Below are 15,341 nucleotides of genomic sequence, written 5' to 3'. Positions count from 1 at the left end.
ATCAAATAAATTAGAAAAAGAGACAGATATTACTGACAGTTATTACTGAAATCTGTATGGAAAAGGCTGTCAGCTTGGTGCAGTGTCCACAGGAAAATATATGAATTAAGAGCAAAGAAAACTATTGAGTGAAAAGCGAAAGTGACAAAAAAAACCTGTATTACATCTTCCTTTATTTCTAAAACTGTTTTTTGTAAATGACTACCAGGCTTTAACATTTTGATAAAACTAATACATTATTCAAGTTTTTTTCTTTTTACTTAAATAGTTATGTGACTAATAAAAACATTAAAATTTAGTTTGTTTCGTTTTTATATTGTACTATTGGCAAAACGGCGGCGCAGTGGTTAGCGCTGCCGCCTCACAGCACGGCGGACCCGGGTTCGAGTCCCGCACTGTTCGCATGCTCTCCCCGTGTCTGCGTGGGTTCTCCAGCTTCCTCCCACCTCCAAAAGCATGTGCTTTAAGTTGATTGGCCGGTCCCAAATTGACCGTAGGAGTGTGTGTGTGAATGATTGTTTGTTTCTATGTGGCTCTGCGGTACACTGGCGTTGTGCCCGGAGTGTCCCCCGCCTCATAGGCATAGGCACCGGCTCCCCCGCGACCTGCGTTAGTGGATTAAGCAGGTTAGAAAATGACTGACTATTGGCAAAACTAAATCCTTGCGTACACTTCTATCGTACATTCTGTTATTACTTTTTGGATGAATAAACATCATGTTGGGATGCACAAATTTTTCTTACAGCGCATCCCAGCGATGTACGACTTTCTTGAGGTAACATGAACTCCGTGACATTACCACTGTGTTAAAACCAGACAGGATTCTGTAGTGACACCACCACCGGCATTCTGCAGTGTGAAGACAGGAACCAGTTCAAATCCAGGTTATTCCTCAAACAGCAGTGATCTCAGTGTGTGAGGAGGTGTGAGGAGGTCCAGAACCTTTGCGGGTGTTCCTGGAGGTTCTGGTCCTGGGGGGCGGAGCCAGCCTCCATCATCAGCTGTTTTCTCTTAAAGACATCTTACCATCTTGAAATCATTTGAGGAAAAGCTGCTGAGGTCATGTGACCAGACGCCGCCAAGGCAGAGCCCCACCCCTCTGATTCTGTAGTTTGTGACTAGAAGCTCGTCCTCCAGAGGAGGGAACCCTGATATCATCATTATATCATTAATGTATTAACTGATAAACATTATCAACAGGAGTTAGTTCAGTATGGATCTGTTTGACAAATCAAAGTCCTGTTACCCTGATCAATGTTCTGATCGATCTCAAAAGGGCTGCAGCGGCAGGTTGCAGGCAGCCAATCACGACCAGACAGACATGTCATGTGACCCAGGTCCCAGCTGCTGCTTTGTCTGGATTATCATATCGACCTCGGTGACCTCTGATGCCAGCATCATGACAGTAAACAAATACGGATGAAGACATCTGATTGGACGGGACATTTCATCTTTATTATGATTGGCTGACAGCCCCCCAATGTTAAACCAGAATGCAGATCGTCATTGTTCAACAGATGTGGAACCGGTCATATGACGGAAATATTCCTATCATGCAACAGTTTGACGAACTGCCGACGTTTGCAGGCTGAGTAGCTCGGAACCAAACACATTCTGTGAGGTTCTGCTGGACATGATTCATCACATCTGAGGGAAGAGCCAATGACAGTCGGTTCTGAACAAGGCTCCTCCTCCTCCGGCCCGTTCCTTTATCTCTTTTTCCTTTAAATGTGTAAAAACGTTTTCATACGTGGCTCCAGCGAGCAGATAATGAATGTAAAAAGTGCTAAAATACAAAAAGAGTTCCGACACGTCTCTGAGGACGTTCTGGTTCTGTTCAGAACCCCTCCTGAGAACCTCCTCAGGACCAGGACTCAGCATCTGGTTCAGCTCAGCTCACAGTCCAGATCAAACCCTGGCCTCGTCTCAAGGCTAACCCATAATAGTCCTCGGTGTTCCTGCAAGCACTGCTGTAGACTCGTTCGAACCTCCTCCTCCTCGGTCTGAATATGTCTGCTGGGCTCAGCCTCAAGACGGGTCTTCTAGGCACGTGTTGATTGGCTGATGAGTCCAGAAGGCAGTGGGTGTGGTCAGGAAAGGGAAGTTCACTTGGTCCCGACAAATCAGCAGCGGGCTCAGTTTAAAGGCACGGTAGTGGTTAAGTCAATCCTAGGCTCTGAATGGTTGGTTACCATGGCAGCCAGAGGTGTGTTGAACCTGAATCAAAGCTGGAAGGTCAAAGGTCACCCAAAGCCCCTGACCGGACTGCCCATCTGGGGGTGTGGCCTCGCTGCAGCTTTCTCACTGGTCAGTGTGGGTCAGTTTTGTGAGTTCTGGGCTCAGTGGTGACCTGATGGGTTCAGACAGACGGCAAGCTGTGATTGGTCAGTAGAGGAGAGTGGGTGGAGCTTTGTGTGTCCTGAGTGTCTGGACAGAGGAGAGAATTTTCTTCTGGTGACCAGCGAGGGTCACACCCACTCTGAGCAGGTCTCTATGGAAACAAACACACAGTGTGAGAACAAGCCACGGACCGGCACCCGGGGACGGCGTGGGCGAGGCCTTACTCTGTGTTCAGCTGGGACACGATGTCCAGGCTGGTGAAGCCGGCCTGCAGGAAGCTGGGCTCGTAGCGCTCCATCTTGATAGCCCGAAGCCACTCCGACACGGACCCGCAGGCCGACAGGGGGGGCGGGACGCGCTGGTCCAGCAGGGGCTGGGACGGGCTGCAGGCAGAGAAGGGGCGGGTTTAATCACACAGGAGAGAAGAGCCCTCACCTGATCTGAGCAGTTGGACTCGGTCTCTGACCCCTGGACTTTACATTAGTACCCAGCGAGCGAGCTTAATCCCTGCCAGCGAGCTACATCAAATAGCAGCACCACCAACACTCTAGTGACGCCGCAGGTCAGCAGCAAACAGGAAGGCGTTCTACAGTTCAGAATAAAAGCTTGTTCTGGTTTATGACATCATCTTTCCACACTGGTTGTCATGGTGATTCTTTTCCAGCATTTTATAATGAGCAGTTGTTGACAGGTCGGACCTACAGACAGGCCCAGACTCTGGAAACCAGTTCAGTGTCGTCAGGTTAAACGCTGAGGTTTTTTTTGTCTTCCTGCTGCTTCAGACTTTGGATTAAACGTGTTAGAAACTGTCTCCCACCAGCTGCTCTTAACGTAGCATCCTGAGTCTGTTAGCCCAGTGGCAGGAACCCCCAGGGAGGACCTCACCTGCCAATCCTACACAAGTCTCACCTCGATCCCTCTGGGTGGGTCACCTTCAAAGAGGCGGGGTTTCGAATCAGCCTATCAAGCGACGCCACAACATCGCAGAACCTGGGCCGATTGGCTCGTTCCTTCTGCCAGCAGTCCAACATGAGCGAATGCAGGGAGGAGGGGCAGTCCGGTGGGGGGGGGAGCCGGTAGTCCTGCTCAATGGCGTTGATCACCTGAAATAAAGATGAAGAGGATAAAGAAAAGTGTGTCCAGGTGTGTTTAATGTGGCCAAAGAGTCACCAGGTGACAACAGGTAGATTCAGATAGAGCCCATGACAGGCCTACCGATAGTTTAAATGTCAGGTGTAGGTGTGGCACACCCGGGAGATGGGGATGGGAGATAAACTGTGATTGATTCAGGTTGTGTTTAACTGTGATGTGTCACATAGACATAGATCCATTATGTTGGTTAGTTGCAGCTTTGTGATTTATTGTGATGTGCCAAACAGATAAAGATCCATTATGTGAGTTAAAGCGTTATTTTACCGTGATGCGCGACATATAGATCCATGATATGGGTTAGAGTTTTGTGTTTTACTCTGATGCGCCACACATAGATCCATTATGTGGGTGAGAGTGTTGTATTGTACTGTGACATGCAACAGACATATAACCATTATGTGGGTTAGTTAGATCAGTGGTCCCCAACCCCTGGGCCGGTACTGGTCCGTAGGTCATTTGGTGCCGGGCCGCACAGAAAGAAAACATAATTTACATTTCTTCCATTTTTAAAATTTATTTCTCTGAAAGATGTTTCATTTTGAAAAGTGACGTCTGTGCAGACTGATGCACAGACAGATGCATGCGTCTGTCCTGCTGGACAGGTCTCGGTCATGTGACAGGCCATCAACACAATTAAGAGCCCACAACTGCGCTAGTATTCTGGATTAAAGTCAAGGCAGATAATCCTGACATCGCCCAAAAAGTATGAAAAACCCTGTTTCCATTTCAACCTCCTGTCTTTGTGGAGCGGGATTTTCTGCAGTGACTGTGAAGAGAACCAAACTGCGGAGTAGATTGGACGTCCGGAACACACTTCAGGTGTCATTGTCTCCCATCACCCCTAGATCAGCACTCCCCATCCACTAATTCTCATTATTGTAATTGCAGTGGTACCTGTACTTACGAAATTAATTGATTGTGGAAGAAATTTCATAAGTAGAAAATTTTGTAAGTAGACATGTTTTCCATGCAAATGCCCTAATCCATTCCAAGCCCCCCAAAATTCTGACATAAATGTTTTATAAAGCATAAAAATGCATCAAAATATGTAACAAATGCATGTTACAATTAGGTTATTACACAATAAATGAGAGTTGTGCATAACGTAAAAAACAAATAATAAAGAATAAAATTGATAGTCATCTACCTTTTAGCTGCTGTCCTCATTGGTTCATGCACTCTTGCCTCACCATGCCGAACAACAGTGTGAATTCCAGTCGTCCTTTTGAGCTTCTCGAACCACCCACGTGATGCCTTAAACTCCTGGTGTTTTATGGCTTCCTTTTTTTTTAATAACGTGATTGTAGATGAATTACGGCCATATTCTTTGGGGAGATCAACCAAACGCATCCCTTTTTCATGCTTTTCTATTATTTCGTGCTTTGTTTGTATGGACAAAAAAACTATTTCTTTTATTTTCCTCTTTTCTCCATCACTTTCTTGGGGTCCATAGTAAATACTATAAAAGTTGATATATTTACGTAAAACTATCACAACACCTCATGGGTCGAGGGCCGATTGACGAGGACGCTGCATAGACACCTATATAGCTACACAAAGAGGTCCCTCTTAGCTAATGGGATGTCAGCAAGATGCTAGGTAATAGCCAATGGCAGAGCAGCTGTAAGAATGTTATGTTCAGGGAACTTTGGGAGCTGCGAGTAGCAGCCCATACTGTATTTTACCTTTGGTATCTTGAAATTTCTTTCGTAACAAGAGGCAATATTTTCCTGTTGAGGCGTTTCGTGACTTGAAAATTTCGTATGAAGAGACGTTCGTAAGTAGAGGTACCACTGTATTATTTGAATGACTTGTTCACCCCTTTATTGAAAATGATCAGTATTTCTCCTACATTGAATGCACTGATTGTCAGTCGCTATATTTAAAAAACACCCTCATCAATGCAGTTACTTCAATCGAGATTTTAATATAATTAATTCTTGCAATTATTTTGTTTACAGAAATGCTGATTATCAACTTATGAAAATAAGATTGTTTGTTGTTTATTGATGTCTGTATTTTACATAAAAACCACTGCGGATGATTTATTATTAGACTACAGCTGTCCTGGCGTCATTAACAATCATCTAGCAAATGAAGACAGGTCCGTGAAAATATTGTCTTAGATTAAACCGGTCCGTGGTGAAAAAAAAGGTTGGGGACCGCTGGGTTAGAGCATTGTGTTTTACTGTGATGCACTAGACAGACAAAGATTTATCACATAGGTTGGAATGTTGTGTTTTACTGCGAGGCGCCACAGACATAAATCTATTATATGGATTAGTTAGAGTGTTGTGTTTTGCTGTGATGCACCACACAGACATACTGTAGATCCACTGCAGTTGTTTACGCCATGATTCCACCCAAACCATATACTCTACAATTATGGAAATTCAAGTTCTGCTTTTAAATTGTAAAATTTTTAAGTTTTGAAAAATCTGAGACTCCTTTTATTTCTTTAACCTTGATTGTTCTTAAGTTATTAGTGCTAAATTTGTTTAAAAAAAATTTTTTTTAAAAAAGTTTCCTAATTTTTATAGATTTCATGATAAACTCCTTAAAAATTGTCAAATGTTTTTCTTACATCTTGGTTGCTCATGTCCCAATAAGGTCGTTCTCCATATGACATCACTTCCCACATGACAATCCCATAACTCCAGGCATCACTGGCTGATGTAAATTTCCTGCACAAATCAAATGATTAATTAACTTTTGTGGATTGTGTACACAGACTGACACATGTCTTGAAGCTGGTTCTGGTACAGCAGGAGAACCTTGAGGACCAGGACCCACCGGTAGGCGATGGCCTCTGGAGCCGTCCACCGGATGGGAATCTTACCGCCCTGGGAAAAAAGGCGATTGGGAATTTATTGCAAACATAAATAGAACACCAGGAGTCTACCAAAGTGATGACACATGTGTCAACTCAATAATGTGTTGTTTTCATGAGCACATGCAAATGCTAAGCATGTTGGCTTGTGGAGCGGCTGACTGACCAGTGAGCTGGTGTATGTCGGGTCAGACGAGTTTTCAGTCAGGAACCTACTGAGACCAAAGTCGGACACCTACAAGACAACAGCAAAGTGAGTGGCTGATGCACACAGACAGGTGTGCAGACAGACAGGTGTGCCTGTCTCACCTTACAGACCAGGTTGGAGTTGACCAGGATATTTCGAGCAGCCAGGTCTCTGTGGACAAAGCTCATTTCGGACAAGTACTTCATCCCGGCTGCGATCCCACGCAGCATTCCCACCAGCTGGATGGTGGTGAACTGTCCGTCATTGATCTGAGGATAGACAGGAAAGGCAGACAGGTGAGACAGGCAGGTGAGACAGACAGGTCGCGAGACTCAGTGTCCACCTGCTGCATCTGTCTCACCCTCAGGAAGCTGTCAAGCGCCCCGTTCTCCATGAACTCAGTGAGGATCATGACGGGACAGGAAGTGGTGATCACGCCCTCCAGGTGGATGATGTTGGGGTGCTGGAACTGACCCATGATGGACGCTTCAGAGAGGAAGTCCCGCCTCTGCTTCTCCGTGTAGCCGCCCTTCAGCGTCTTGATGGCCACATAATTCTCCTTCCGGCCCGGGACCCTCAGCCGCCCACGACACACCTCCCCAAATTCACCTGGACAAGGTTGAGATGATTGTGATGCTGCTGATCAATCACAATCACTTTGATTATTGATGAGTGGTGATCAAAACGTGGAAACAAAAGAAAAAATAAAATGTGAAAACAAAAACAAAACAAAACGTCAAAGCAAAAAAAAGTGGAATTAAAAAAACAAGACAAAACATGGAAACAGATTTGATGCCCTGACTTCCTGCTTGGGGCACCAAAAGCCACCAGAAGGAGCCAATCAGAACACCCAAACCATATCAAGACAGCAACATTTCTACATTTGTAAGACGTCCCGGAGGGTCACTGGGTTTTTCAGAACCAGAACCAGAACCAGTGGGGTTCGTACCTGCTCCGATCACCTCCTCGATCTTCACAAAGGACGCCTCGATCTCCTTGGCGAACTCCCTGACCGCCTCGTTGGGGTCCTCGTAGGTAAATGGGTCGATGTACACCTTCATTGCTGCAACATCATCATCATCATCAGTTAAAGCAAAGCAGCAGCTGGTTGGTCCAGTTTGAGAGCGGCCCGCATACTCACTCTGTCCCATCTGGTATGGTCCGGTCCGGTCCACAGCCTCAGAGCCCCTTAGCCTCCTGCTGGGGACAGACAGGCAGACAGACAGGCAGACGACAGACAGAGAGAGACAGGCAGATGGCAGGGAGACAGGAAGACAGACACCCAGATGGCAGACAGACAGGAAGAGACAGGCAGATGGGCAGAGACAGGCAGGCAGAGAGACAGACAGGATGTCAAGATTCTTTGTCTAGAACCCACCTTGAGTTCCACTCTGGTCATCATGTGTGTGTGCGTGCGTGCGTGTATGTGTGTGCGTGCGGCCCATTGTTGGAGCAGGGAGGAGCATCCTGAACACACTCTCTTACCGGTAACAGAACACAGCCACAACAACCACGGCAATGAGCAGCAGGGTTGCCATGGAGACCAGAACCACCGTCAGAACCAGCGAGTGAGAAACAGCTGGAAGAGACAGATCAATCAATCAACCAATCAATAAACCAATCAATCAACAGGTCAACTAACCAATCAATCAGACAGACAGTTACAGAGATAGACATAGAGACAGACAGCTGTACCATCAGGCAGCGTGCTGAAGACGCCCGTCGTGCTGAATGCCCCGTATCCGTTCTGGGACCGTGCTCGGACCTGCACCTGGTAGCGCCATGCCCTCTGCAGCCCGTTCAGAACCACAGACGCATACTTGGTGGACACGTACTGCCATTGCCCCGCCTCTTCCCCATCCTGATGATGACATCACAGTTACATCACAGTCCCTCCCGTGGCCTGGCTGGTTGGGGGGGGGGGCTCACCTTGGGGCTGTAGCGCAGCTGGTAGTCCAGGACCTGGTTCTGGTTCTGAACCGGAGCGTTCCACTCCAGAGACAGACTGGTTTCTGAGGCTGCCATTCGTCTCACGCCCGACACTGGAGGGAGGACTACACACACAAGCCTGTCACCAATTCTCAAAGGCATTCTGGGTAACGAGTTGGACTGGCCTGGCCTGCCCACAAATACACAGGTGTCCCAGAGGGCTGACCCCAGGGCATCCAATGAAACGAGCCGAACGGTGAGGACCTATTCTCAGTTCTACCTCAAAGGAATATAAAATAAAACAGAAGAAAATCTAATAGAATAAAGCAAAATAACGAAAGAAAATGTTATTTAATAAAGAAAGTTTTAATTAAATTAAATAGATTGAAATTTAAAATAAAGTAAAATTAAACAAAATAGAAAAAAAATAAAACAGGATAAACTTTAACAAAATAAAGATAGAATAAAGTAATAAGAACAAAAAAAAACAAAACAACAAAATTTAGTAAAATAAATTAAAAAAAATAAAATACAGTAAAACAAAATTTGGAAGTCGAGTGCGAAACAAACACAGTAACATCCATCCTCCTCCCCCTCTCCCTCTCCAACATTCACATGTACCAACTGCTCACCACCACAAAGGTAAAACATCTTTATTGTTCTTATGCTTTAAATGTAACGTGCTTTTTATTTTAGTTTACTGTATTCAATAATTTTTCACTTAATTTGCGTTCCATTGCCTACGGTACGAGTTGCTGTCCTGTAAATTTCTGTCCAAAAGACGATGGTAACTCGTACCGGAATCTGTGTGGTGAATGATCAGCGGAACAAAATAAGTTTTTTCTCTTCTTTATTGAACCGGAGACTGCTACGCTCACCTGAACAAACAATTGAACACAGGCACATTACGCATGTCACATTCAACAGAACAAGAGCATTATATTTACATGAAACCACTTCCGGGTAAAACAGGAAGTCCCAAAATAAGAGCGACACAGGATCGTGCTTAACACTTTCTTGCGTTTGCGTCTTTCTTTTACATTTCTTTGATATGTTTCCTTACTACACAATTTGATATATAAATGACATTATGATTTAACACATAGTACGCAGATACAGAGGCAGAAACTGGATGGATATTATGTTGAAAAAAGGTAGTTTTCTAGCGTCTTGGAACAGATTAAGACCATTTACATTATTTGCAATGGGAAAAATGTATTTGGAATTCGAACAAATCGGTATTCGAACAGCCTTCTGGGACGAATTGAGGACGGAAACTGAGGTTTGCCTGTAAATCTAAAATAAAATAAAATAAAGTAATGGCTCTGTTTGATCTGGATGACCCGGTGCGCATCCCTCCAGACACTGACAGCGATTTCTTGACCTTACCGTCTCTGCTGGTGGTCACGTTGACTTTATCAGAGGCTGGCTCCAATTGGCTCAGAGGAGAAACGCCATTCAGTGATTGGATGGTGAAGGTGTACTTGGTGTGTGGGCGGAGACCCCAGATGACGACGCGATGCTGAGTCAGTCCATGTTGCCCCGGCCAGTAGAGGACCCTGTCGTCACACGGAGAACAGGAAATGGCCGGTACCTGGAGAGAACGCAAGCAGGGCGAAGTCATCTAGGGTACGGGGGCAAGAGCTCAACCAACTGAGCTGAACACTACCCTCTGATTGTGATGGTTCTGGTTGAACTGGTTCTGGTCTGACAGGTTGTGATGGTTCTGGTCGAACTGGTCCTGAAGGTTCTGGTCTAATGGGTCCTGATGATCTGGTCTAACTGGTATTGGTTCTGGACTAACTGGGTTGGGGAACTGTACCTTGCTGGAGGTCCGACAGACAGAACACAGGACACGGTAGGTCAGGTCGACCCGTCCCCCCCGGTCCAGCGGTTCACTCCACTCCAGGGTCACCATGGTGTCGTTGATCTGACTCACGATGGAACGGGGGGCAGAGGGGGGGCCTGTAAATGTCAGAGGTCACGGGGTCAGACACTGGGTAGGTAGAGACACAGGATCAAATGATGTCACAGTGATGTCACTGATTGGCTTACGGGAGCAGGCGGAGTGTGGCGGGTCAGAGTCAGCGCGATGGTAACCAGGGCGACATGGGCAGTAGGCAGAGCCTGGGATGGTTGTGTTGCTATTGATGGGACACGGCTCACAGCCACCCGGTCCAGACCTTGCCTTGAACTGACCTGACGGACAAGCTGGGGAAAAACACCTTAGAGTTAGCATTAGCAGGTCAAACAGGAAAGCTAACAGCAGAACGGATGGATGGACGGACGGATGGACGGACGGATCGTGGTGAACCTCAGGAAGCAGTGCCGTGCTAGCACCATGCTAGCGCCTGGCTCTGAGAGCTAGGACTGCTTTCTATTACTAAACAATAACTGGAGACAGGATGACAGACAGGAAGTCACCTTGACTTCAACAGGATGTGGAAAATGCCATGATGTCATCACCATCATCTCCCGACAAGCCTCCACACACACACACACACACACACACACACACACACAGACACACACACACACAGACACACACACACACACACAAAACACACACACGCAGGAAGCTGACATCTGACCTCTCAGCCACGCTGTCATTTGAACTCATTCTGTGTTCAGGTCCATCAAGATCAGCCGCCGGCTGATGTTGGCGCTGCGATGCTTTCTTGTTGCAGTCAGCTGACCTCTGACCTCACAGAGAATAACAGGATGCTGCTCCAGCGACCGCCCCCCCCCGCCTCGCCCAGAGACAAAGACAAAAGCAGTGACGACTGCAAACGGATCCATGCAGCTGATGTCAGAGACGAGACGCCTGGACATTCCTCCCTCCACACGCTCATCTCTCACTCCATCCACTTTTTCCCCAGCAGGTTACCATGGAAACTACCTATGGCCAGGATGCTGGCTGATTCCACGTGTTGGCTTAGCAGCAGAGGTGGAGTTAGACACAGCAGCTAGCAGTTAGCAGTCACAGCGCTCTCCTAGACCCCGAGGTTCCTCTTCCTGCTGCTGCCAGACGACCTGGCGTCAGTCTAGAGTCTACCCCTGCTGCCCTCTGTCTGCACCGCGCTCTTACTTTGTAAATTCACAGATGGTGCTCTTACTTTGTAAAGACACAGACAACTGCTCTTACTGAAAGGACGTGTCTGTCTCACCTCGACAGCGGGTGTCGGTCTCACCCGCCTCGTATCCGGGGCGACAGGCACAGCTGGATGTTGATTGCCCCACCCACTGCCCATCCTGACCGCAAAGCAAGCTGGGAGGTTGTGAATGCTCGCCGGGTGGCGTGACAGCGTTTTCCACACACACCCCCTGAGCCTGCAGAACACACACACCAACAAAACACACTCCCCTTCATCCATAACATTCGGGGAAACAAAGGTTTTGTACAGCTGGTGGGTGTGGTCAGGAGTCATGTGATCGGTTACCTGCTCTACCAGCGAGTGGGGAACGGTTTCAGGGAAGGAGGCGAAGGCGCGGCGGAGGGGCGGGCACTTCTTGTAGAAGACGCGCAAGGACAGTAGTGCCATGCAGGCGCCCTGGCTCTGGAAGGCCAGGTAGAGCCCCGCCCCCCTCAGCTGTTCCAGCCGCAGCAGCTTCATGTTGTAGCGCTGGGCGCCGCCCGTGCGCCGCTCGCCGTAGGGCAGCAGGTGGTCCGCCGCCACCGTGGACGCCTTGACATACGGGTTCTCCATCCAGGGCGGGTGAGTGGGCGTGGCCTCGTCAGCGTCCGACTGGTAGTAGTATAGGTTGAAGGTCTCCTTGCAGTGACGGCGATTCAGGGTGGAGCAGTCCATCATGGTGAACCTGCACAGATGCCCCAGTTGTGACCACACCCCTGGTTTGTTACATAAAGCAAAGTGAATCAACCAACCGCAGCTCAACATAGAGTGTCGTCGCTGCCCGGCGGGGGATCCAACGCGTCCTCAGCCAATAGGACGTCAGACTGTCCGGCGTGCAGATCTGATAGGTCCGAACGCTGTTGGACTCGTCGTCCACGCCGCTCAGCTCGTCCCACTGAGGACAGACACCCAAGCGATTAGCATTCCCCATTAGGATGAATGAAGATGTTAGCTGGAAGCTAATGGATCATCAGTCTCCACTAAGATGAATGAAAGATGGTAGCTGGAAGCTAATGGATTATCAATCTCCACTAAGATGAATGGATGATGTTAGCTGGAAGCTAATGGATTAGCAGCCTCTACTAAAATGACTGGCAGATGTTAGCCTCAGGCTAACACCTAGCGTACCTGTGGATCATCAGCAGGATGGTTCGTCCAACGCAGGTCGGATGTCTCCAGTTTGGTGTTCATCAGAACCTCTGAGAGACAGATAGGTGGGTTCAGTCATACAGGTGGGCTCAGACAGACAGGTTCAGACAGACAGACAGACAGTCTGCCTGTCTGGACCCACCTGACCCACCCACACTGACAGACAGACAGGTCTGTCTGTCAGTGTTGTTTTCACTTCTGTATGGATGGTGATGATGAGGATGATCATTGTGGTGGTGATGAGTGTGATCTAGAAGCACTAGATGTAGTAGATGTAAATGTAGTAGATGTAGTCCTTCAAGTAAGACAGTAATCCGTCATCACTCATGCGTTCCAGAACCACCAGCGAAAAACAAAATTCCGTGATATAGCGACGGAATATTTATTTTTTACAGTAATTTAAATGTTTATGAACCCTCTACATACAGATATTAAACCATCTATGTTACCTTTTTCCACACTGTTACAAACTGTTTAAAGCAATTTTGTAAACTTGCAGGAGGAACAATGAGTTTGGGAATGCAGTGCACACAAGGATGCTTCAGTCAATAGCGTTCCCGTATGGTATCACTCGACTACAGCTCATGGGAGAAACTTGCTCCTCGCCTCTCCCTCTCTCCCCTGAGATGAGAGTAAGCTTACATCTCATGCAGGACAAGATATACAGTAATTTTAAGTGCAAATGAGCGAGGGAATACTGTACAAGTAACTACTAGTAGGACTAACTAGTAGGTTAGCAGTAGGTCCAGTCTTATGTTGAGGGTCTGAACATCAGATCAGATGTTCAATCAGAGCAGAGCTACAGTCTGATTGGAGGTTCCATCAGCCAAACAACATCAGCTGTGTGTGAATGTAACACCCTAAAGCAGCACCAGAACCAAACAGGTATAGCTGGTCCTGGACCAGAACAGGTAGGTGATGCTGGTCCAGAATCCAGAGGTGGTCCTGTTCCAGAACCGTCAGCATCCTTAGAAGCTGCTGGTGGAGATCTAGAATCTGACTGGATGAATTTAAATATGTGACCATTACAGCTGCTGAGCCAATCAGCTCCATCTTCAAATGGAGCTGATTGGCTGATTGGTCCTGTTGCTCCGCCCTGAACAGGAAGTGGATGTCTATTAGCATCATTATCAGCAGCACAGACTGGACTGGTTTTTGAGTCAACATGATGAAGCGATTTATAGACCTCTAACTAGCTGTGTCTGGCCTGATTATGTCACCAATCTGATGATATCACCACTAATGATGTAAACCAATCTAACAACATTATAAAACCTGAGACAAAATGAATCCAGATCTAAACTGGATTCAATGAAAACCAGTAAAGATCAGACTGCATGTTATAACACACACACGCACACACACGCACACACACACACACACACACACACACACACACACACACACACACACACACGTAAACAGTGTGATCAGAATGCATGACAAGGACAGAAATTACTATGACAACACTGTTGGACTGTTTATACAGCACACTGTGTGTGTGTCTGTGTGTGTGTGTGTGTGCGTGTGTGTGTGCGTGCGTGTGTGTCTGTGTGTGTGTGTGTGTGTGCGTGTGTGTGTGTGTGTGTGCGTGTGTGTGTGTGTGGTACCGGACTCACCCTCATCGGCCCCACAGTGTCTCAGCAGCAGGACCGGGAGGAGGAGCAGTGTCAGCCCCGCGGAGGAGCCCTGGCCCGCGGCCACACTACGACCATTCATCCCAACCCCCGACGGCCGAATCCAGATCCGATCAGACCCGAACCCTCAGCCGATCCACCGACAGACCACCGACGACCGGCTGGGCTCGCAGCGGGGCTGAGCGCCTCGAGTGAGTCCGTTTAAAAAAGACAAAAGTTTTCAAGACGGAGGTCAAAAGTTTGTAAAGAAGAAGAGAAGCTCCGCCCCCTCTTCATCCCCTACTCCTCCTCTTTCTCCTCGTTGCCTCTCACCACCACCGCGGGCGCGGCCACCTCCGAGGCCGGGACAGGAGCTCTAACAACCGCCAGGCGAGCAGGATTGGGTCGGGCAGCCGGCGAGGGCTGGAGCCGGGTCCAGAAACAGGTTCACACGCCAAGGGGCCGTGGGTCCGGACGGAACCGAGTCCGGTAGAAGTTTTGCTGGCTGTGGTTCCCGCTTGGGGTCCCGTCTTTCCAGTAAAAACATCCAGTAAGTTGCAGGAGAGAAAAGTTGAGACAAAGCGGAGGACTCAGGTTCCACCTCTGGAGAACACAGCAGGCCACACCCCCTCCACTGCCCTGGATTGGCTGAAGCCTCTGTCGTTCCCAGAGGGGCGGGGCCTAGAAACTGATGGAATGTGTCTGTCGTCTGCAGCCAAGTCGTGTCTGCAGCAGAACTCTGGTGCGTTCCCAGGCCGGTAGTCCGATTACTGATCACTAATCAGTGACGGTATCAATACACCGAGACGTACGGAGTTATCAATAAAATAACGGAACCGTCCCCAGTTCCTTCTTCTCCAGACCAGATATTACTGGTCCTAATCCAACACATTCAGCTGGTCAGCTCATAGACCATGCTCTTTCGGCTATGAGCCTTCATCAGAGCATGCTCTGATGAAGGCTCATAGCCGAAACGCGTAAGCGTTCAAAATAAAAAAAAGTGG

The 15,341-nt window shown here is 47.9% G+C and overlaps 1 protein-coding gene across 2 annotated transcripts; it reads right to left on the bottom strand.

Moving 5' to 3' along the window:
* Positions 1 to 1,428: 1,428 nt before the first annotated feature.
* ephb4b (eph receptor B4b) lies at positions 1,429 to 15,262 on the bottom strand. 2 transcript variants are annotated; one of them, XM_068308260.1, is made up of 21 exons: positions 14,341 to 15,262; positions 12,701 to 12,771; positions 12,325 to 12,467; positions 11,879 to 12,257; positions 11,606 to 11,768; positions 10,494 to 10,649; positions 10,261 to 10,403; positions 9,828 to 10,032; positions 8,439 to 8,563; positions 8,205 to 8,370; positions 7,995 to 8,088; positions 7,651 to 7,709; positions 7,459 to 7,572; positions 6,871 to 7,118; positions 6,632 to 6,778; positions 6,489 to 6,557; positions 6,286 to 6,335; positions 6,077 to 6,176; positions 3,250 to 3,443; positions 2,565 to 2,723; positions 1,429 to 2,491 (listed from the first exon to the last, which is right to left on the bottom strand). In XM_068308260.1, exons 1-21 carry the CDS (start codon positions 14,438 to 14,440, stop codon positions 2,386 to 2,388), a joined length of 2,991 nt encoding a protein of 996 aa, XP_068164361.1. In that variant the 5' UTR covers positions 14,441 to 15,262; the 3' UTR covers positions 1,429 to 2,385. The 2 variants fall into 2 exon arrangements, with proteins under 2 accessions (XP_068164361.1, XP_068164362.1); XM_068308261.1 differs by having other exon boundaries at positions 7,651 to 7,706.
* Positions 15,263 to 15,341: the final 79 nt, after the last annotated feature.

This window comes from Antennarius striatus, chromosome 23 (assembly GCF_040054535.1).
Source record: "Antennarius striatus isolate MH-2024 chromosome 23, ASM4005453v1, whole genome shotgun sequence".
NCBI classification, from domain to species: domain Eukaryota; kingdom Metazoa; phylum Chordata; class Actinopteri; order Lophiiformes; family Antennariidae; genus Antennarius; species Antennarius striatus.
The sequence above is the reverse complement of the archived record's forward strand: the minus strand, read 5'-3'. Positions and strand labels throughout refer to the sequence as shown.